Here is a 7,248-nt window from a genome sequence, read left to right as displayed (position 1 = left end):
TAGTTTTTGAGTTATGCGAATAACAAACACACAGACAGACATACAAACATAAGCCAATCAAATCACCGCAACGAAATTGGCGAAGGTGATAACACCGAATTCTATATCTCCTGCAGGCGTGAACCCTCTCTCTCCTTGAATACCATTGCCGAACCCAACAAGCAAATCCAGCTGACATTTCCTGACCTCCAGCGCCCTACGGAATACTGCAGTGTGAAATAGTTTTAATAGTTTTCTTCCTCACCCGGGCGAGTCTCTCTCGCTGCCATTCCTCTCTCTCTCCCTGGCATGAAATTAATTGTGGGTCTACCATTTAGCTGCGTGAGTCGTTAGCCTTGGCATGGTCATTAAACTAGAAATATCACCTTATTGCATGACGCCGTCGTCATTAACAATACAGGATCATGAGGTCATGGAATTGATAACACTTCAAAATTTCGAATCGCATTTTATGAAGGCTTACAATTACTACTATTATTATTATTATTATTATTATTATTATTATTACCTAGTGGACGCGACCCGTCAAAAATGATGGCTAAATATTTAGATATGCACAAACACAGAGATTCAACTGTTCCTACCCCCTCCCCTCTCACCAGGGTACGACTACTCCCTCTCCCCCCTTGAGAGCGGGGAGAGACAGAGTAGTCATAAGTTTGGCAATGCTGCTCAGAGTGACATGAACTATATATATATATATATATATATATATATATATATATATATATATATATATATATATATATATATATATATATATATATATTACATATATATAAATATATATATATATATACATATATATATATATATATATATATATATATATCCAGACACTTGTTCTTTATTATATAGCAATATTATTACAAGCTAGGCTATAACCCTAATTGGAAAAAACATGATGCTATAATCCCAAGGGCTCCAACAGGGAAAAATACCCCAGTGAAAAAAGGAAATAAGGAAATAAATGAACTACAAGAGAAGAATAAACAATCAAAATGAAATATCTTAAGAACAGTAACAATATTAAATTAGATCCTTCGAATATAAACTACAAAAAAAAAAAAAAAAAAAAAAAAAAGAGGAAAGGAAATGAAATAGAACAGCATGCCCGAGTGTACCCCCAAGCAAAAGAACCCCCCAAGTCCCCTCTCCACACAAGCCAGGACCAGGGAGGGCCAGGTAATGGCTGCTGATGATTCAACTCCCCCTAAACCTCTATTCTTAGCTCACGAGGATGGTGAGATTGCAGACACTACAAGAAACTATCGAGCTGAGTCGTGTCTTGAATCCCAGTCCAGCAGATCACCAGACAGGGACGTTTCCAATAGGCCACCACAACCTTAGATAACATTAAATAATCATTTATCACATTTTTTTTTGACATTCCACAACTTGGTCACAGCTGGAATAAAACTTCTAGAATACGGTGTAGTATTGAGTACTGAATACTTGACATAGCAATGACGAAATTACCAAATCATTGAAAATATATTTTTTTCTATCTTTTGAAAATAATCATCTCTGTCTCCATTTCATCCCCAAATTTTTATTTCCGTCATTAAAACATTTCATCCAACCAACCAGCCATCCAGTTTTTTGACAAGCTAACCTCGTTAAGGCACCATCGGTGGCAAAGCGCTCTTCGACTTTCACTTGTTTTTTATCATTCCGCTTTGTCATTTCTTGTGAAGGCAGGACCAGTTTTTTCCCCCCTGAGCTTCCTCGGACGCCCCGTAAGAAACTCTCTAAGACTCGAACGGCTTCCAAAGATCCACTAATCTGTCTCTGGGTCAAACAGACTTCTTGGTGTGGAAACACGATCTGTCGGGGTATGACGATGACTTGCTCAAATCCAGCGCCCCCTTTTGGGGGGCTTGTAAGATTGCCATAAGATTGACTCACATCGGGTAAACCAATCAAACAGGTAAGACCAGAAATTTCTAGATTTTCATATCATTACTTCTGTTGTAGTTTATTTCCTTATTTGCTTATCTCGCTGGGCTATCCATCCCTGTCGGAACCCTTGGGCTTATAGAATCCTGCTTTTCCAACTTGGGTTGTAGCTTAGTTAATAATAATAATAATAATAATAATAATAATAATAATTTAGCCCCAGGACTTGAGGATACACTCAAGCACATACTATTCTGTATCCTTGTGTCCTTTCCTCACTGGGCTATTCATCCCTGTCGGAGTCCTTGGGCTTATAGAATCCTGCACTTGAGGGTACACTCAAGCACATACTATTCTGCTTCCTTAATCCTTTCCTCACTGGGCTATTCATCCCTGTCGGAGCCCTTGGGCTTATAGAATCCTGCACTTGAGGGTGCACTCAAGCACATACTATTCTGTATCCTTATGTCCTTTCCTCACTGGGCTATTCATCCCTGTCGGAGCCCTTGGGCTTATAGAATCCTGCTTTTCCAACTAGAGCTGTAACTTGGTTAATAATAATAATAATAATAATAATAATAATAATAATAATAATAATGATAATAATAATAATAAAAGAGAACTATATGCGCCAGTTTATGAGTGACTGTGTGACAGCCCCCTGACCTTAGAAGAGCGAATTCCCTGAGGTCATAAAATGCCTATTAAGTGTCTTTGACCTGACTTCTAGAATCAAGTTTTCCTTTCACTCTAATCAAGCAGTTTCCTCCAGGTTGATCAGTCTGACCCAAAAATTAATTTCGATATGATATATAAGTAAAATGTTTTGTCTTAATCAGTTTCATCAACTATCAGTGATTTTCTAAAGTACACAAATAAAGAAACTCACAAACACAGAGTAAGTGGTAGGTCACTGTTGTTGCTAGTATCCTGGACCAGGGTTCGATTCCCGGCCGGTCAGAAGCTATTGGCTTTGAGTGGTTCCACCTTGGGGCTCTGATCCCGAGTTCGGTAAGAGAATCCAGACATAAATGTACAAAAAATAAATGACTTATTTGAATAAGAAAAACACATCTAAACCTGCAAAATTTATCATATATATATATATATATACACACATACACACACACACACACACACACATATATATATATATATATATATATATATATATATATATATATATATATATATATATATATACATATATATATGCATATATATATAAATATATATATATATATATATATATATATATATATGTGTGTGTGTGTGTGTGTATATAAATATATATATATATATATATATATATATATATATATATATATATATATATATATATATATACATATATATATATACATATATATATATATATATATATATATATATATATATATATATCAAATCTTAACTGATTGTATTTCTCGTTTGCCAACGATTATTTGATTTATGTTGATATTCATTCTTGTTTTTAATGATATTCATATTTTCATTATGCAAAAGCAAGAAAAGAATGCAAATAGGAAAAGAAGGTGCTGGTGAAGAGAACACTTAATAAAGTGAACTAGAGGTTAGAGTATGATATTCTAAAAGAAATGATCGTCTAGAATACTGTGTATAAAGGGAACTGCTAATGTTAAATACACTAAAATACTGTGTATAAAGGGAACTGCTAATGTTAAATACTCTAGAATACTGTGTATAAAGGGAACTGCTAAAGTTAAATACTCTAGAATACTGTGAACCGCTAATGTTAAATACTCTAGATTACTGTTTATAAAGGGAACTGCTAATGTTAAATACTATAGAATACTGTGTATAATGGGAACTACTAGTGTTAAATACTCTAGAATACTGTGTATAATGGGAACTACTAATGTGAAATACTCTAGAATACTGTGTATAAGGGGAACTGCTAATAAGTGCTGTTTACAAAGGGAACTGCTAATGATAAATGTTGTGTATAAAGGGAACAGCTAATATTATGTACTGTGTATATAGGGTATTTCTAATGTTAAGTGCTGTTTACAAAGGGAACTGCTAATGATAAGCGCTGTGTATAAAGGGAAGTGTTAATGTTACGTACTGTGTATAAAGGGAACTGCTAATATTACGTACTGTGTATAAAAGGAACTGCTAATGTTACGTACTGTGTATAAAGGGAACTGCTAATGTTACGTACTGTGTATAAAGGTAACTGCTAATGTTACGTACTATGTATAAAGGTAACTGCAAACGTTACGTACTGTGTATAAAGGTAACTGCTAATGTTACGTACTGTGTATAAAGGTAACTGCAAACGTTACGTACTGTGTATAAAGGTAACTGCTAATGTTACGTACTGTGTATAAAGGGAACTGCTAATGTTACGTACTGTGTATAAAAGGAACTGCTAATGTTATGTACTGTACATAAAATGAACTGATGGTGTAGAATAGTATATGCAGAATAAACTGGTGACGTTGAATATTGTTTAGAAAAGAAATCGCTGCTAAAGATCAGCTGTGTATCAAAAGAACCTCTGCTGTAGATTATTTTGTATAAAGGGAAGTGCTAAGTAAGATGTTTTGTGAATGAATTTGATGGTGTAGAGTACTGCATAGAAAGGAAACTGTTACTGTAGAATATGGTGTTTAATGGAAACTTCTGCTCTAGATATTTTTGTATATTGGGAACTGCTGTATAGAATGTCGTTTGTAAAGGGATCTTTTGGTGTATTGTTTAGAAAGTTAATTGATGGTGTAAAATGTTGTGTTTGTAGGGAACTGCTAATGTAGAATACTGCAGTAGAAAAGAACTGCTGCAGTAGAATATTGTCATAGATGGAACTCTTGATGTAGAATTTATGGTCAAAAAGAATAACTGGTATAAAATACCATGGACAAAGGGAACAGCTGAAGTAGAACACTGGGAAAAGGAATCAGCTGGTGTAGAATAATGTGGACAATGCAAAATGCCAGTGTAGAATGCTATAGATAAACGGATTTTCTGTGTGAACTGAAACTGACTGAATGTAAATATTAGATATTATAGTTCTGTTTTTAGTGGCTCATATCAATAGTGCTATAAGTAACCAGGAATTAGATGCCTTTTTTGCATTCTTTCCTCTATATATTACACTTTTTACCAGAAATGGAGGATTCATACAATCAAAATTATATTTTAAAAGTTTTATTACAGAGTAGTAAGGAAACTGCTTATACAAAATTTTGAGAAGTTAAATCCAAATCAAAACTATCAGCTATATCGGAGAGATAAAAACATGATAGTTTTCGATGTTTTCGTTTAGCAACTGAAGAAAAGAATCTTTTTTTAACCTAGGCTACGGCGGTACCAGCAGTTATCTACAATCGGACGATGAAACCTTAAAGAATATCTGACGGCAGCAATCTTTAAGGGGTTATTCGTATCTCCTCATTTCTCATAGAAGTTTTTAAAGAATTACATATTTACAAGGTAGATCACCTTACGGCCTTAGTGGACGAGTCCGACACCAAGATCGACGTGCTTGTGGACGACGGGGTGGCTGACGGAATGGTGCACAATAGGTGAAGTGATATGCTTGTGGATCACTGGCCTGTTGACAGTGGTCTTAAGGACTGGGGAGGTGATCTCCTTGTGGATCACAGGCCTGTTGACTGTGGTCTGGACAACTGGAGAGGTGATCTGCCTGTGGATGACGGGTCGGTTGACGGTGGTCTGCACGACTGGGATGGTGACTTCCTTGTTGACGACAGGTCTGTTGACAGTAGTGCGCACAATGGGCTGGGTGATGTGCCTGTCAATGACTGGCCTGTTGACGTGAGTGCGCACAATAGGCTGGGTGATGTGCTTGTCAATGACTGGTCGGTTGACGTGAGTGCGCACAATAGGCTGGGTGATGTGCTTGTCAATGACTGGTCTGTTGACGTGAGTGCGCACAATAGGCTGGGTGATGTGCTTGTCAATGACTGGTTGGTTGACGTGAGTGCGCACAATAGGCTGGGTGATGTGCTTGTCAATGACTGGTTGGTTGACGTGAGTACGCACAATAGGCTGGGTGACATGCCTATTGATAACAGGCTGGTTAACAAAAGTATTCACGACAGGGGCAGCATTGACGATTGCGTGGCTGCCGTGGAGGCCAAGTCCACCCCCATGAATACCACCAAGTCCGCCATGAATAAGATCACAAGACACGGACACCGCCAAAAACAAGAGAGGAGAAAGCTGGAAGGAAATGGTGAGAGAAACAATGAGAAAACCGATGGAAGAGTTATTTGTGTGACATCAAATAACCTCATTATCTTGAAATATAATGTCTTTTTACTTCATCTCATGGGATTTTGTAAAATCAACTTTCATAATAATGAAAGTCATAGAAACTATTGAGTTAAGAATTAGATCTTTGTTAACTGGGACAGACGAATTGATTTATTACGATTTCGCATACTTGAAAAGGTGAACACACTGTATATATATATATATGTAGAATATATAGTGGGTGTTAACACCAATCCTCCAAGCTAAGAATGAATACTAAGATAACACTGGGTCATCAATTGGCATAGAGCTCTTGACCTGATCCTAAGACATTAACTATATATGTGTGCATATATCTAAATACTGTACACATAAAAACACAACCATATATATATATATACATATATATATATACATAATTATATATATATATATATATATATATATATATATATATATATATATATATATATATATATATATATATATATATATATAATCTCATGTTATGATGATCATAGTAAAAGCCTAGGCTATGCTGTTACAAAATTCTGGTCTTCGTATTGACAAATACTGTGTAAGATAGAGGAACTAATTGCTAAAATAATTTACCTTGTCATAAACGCAAGAACTAAAAGTTATTTGATGATAGTTTATATCAGTAACAAAAAGGTAGAAGAAAACTATTTGAAGAACTGATGGAACTCTGATAGACTAAATAGATGGACGAAAAGAATAACAGAATGGGTCTCTAGAGATTGTAAAAGAAGCAGGGGAAGGCAAAGAAGATGATGGGTTGACAAACTAAGAAAATTTACTGGTATAAAATGGCATATAAAAATCTTCCTTAAACAATTTTTGTAACCCCATTCTCTGGTAAAACAGAGAAAATTGAAACAGTAGTTGATTTTGTTAATCCTAAACTACACATTGCTTTAGTTCAAAGTAGAAATGTCTATACTTACGAATTTCATCTTGAACACCTTCTATGAGTTGCTGGGTTCACCAAAAGCTGACTGACTGGATGCTTCTGTCAAGACGTCGTGACCTTATATACTTTGCCACCAGACAACAGAGTTGCCATATGATGAATTAAAAACGTTC

General features: G+C 35.5%; 1 protein-coding gene across 1 annotated transcript; it reads right to left on the bottom strand.

Annotated features, from left to right (window-relative positions):
* Window positions 1-5,057: 5,057 nt before the first annotated feature.
* On the bottom strand, window positions 5,058-7,248 carry LOC137624611 (uncharacterized). Its single transcript, XM_068355573.1, has 2 exons — window positions 7,110-7,248; window positions 5,058-6,111 (listed from the first exon to the last, which is right to left on the bottom strand). The coding sequence occupies exons 1-2, from the start codon at window positions 7,116-7,118 to the stop codon at window positions 5,377-5,379; spliced, it is 744 nt and encodes a 247-aa protein (XP_068211674.1). The 5' UTR covers window positions 7,119-7,248; the 3' UTR covers window positions 5,058-5,376.

This window comes from Palaemon carinicauda, chromosome 31 (genome assembly GCF_036898095.1).
Source record: "Palaemon carinicauda isolate YSFRI2023 chromosome 31, ASM3689809v2, whole genome shotgun sequence".
Classification (NCBI taxonomy): Eukaryota; Metazoa; Arthropoda; class Malacostraca; order Decapoda; family Palaemonidae; genus Palaemon; species Palaemon carinicauda.
Note: the sequence above shows the minus strand (reverse complement) of the source record. Positions and strands in the feature narration are given on the sequence as shown.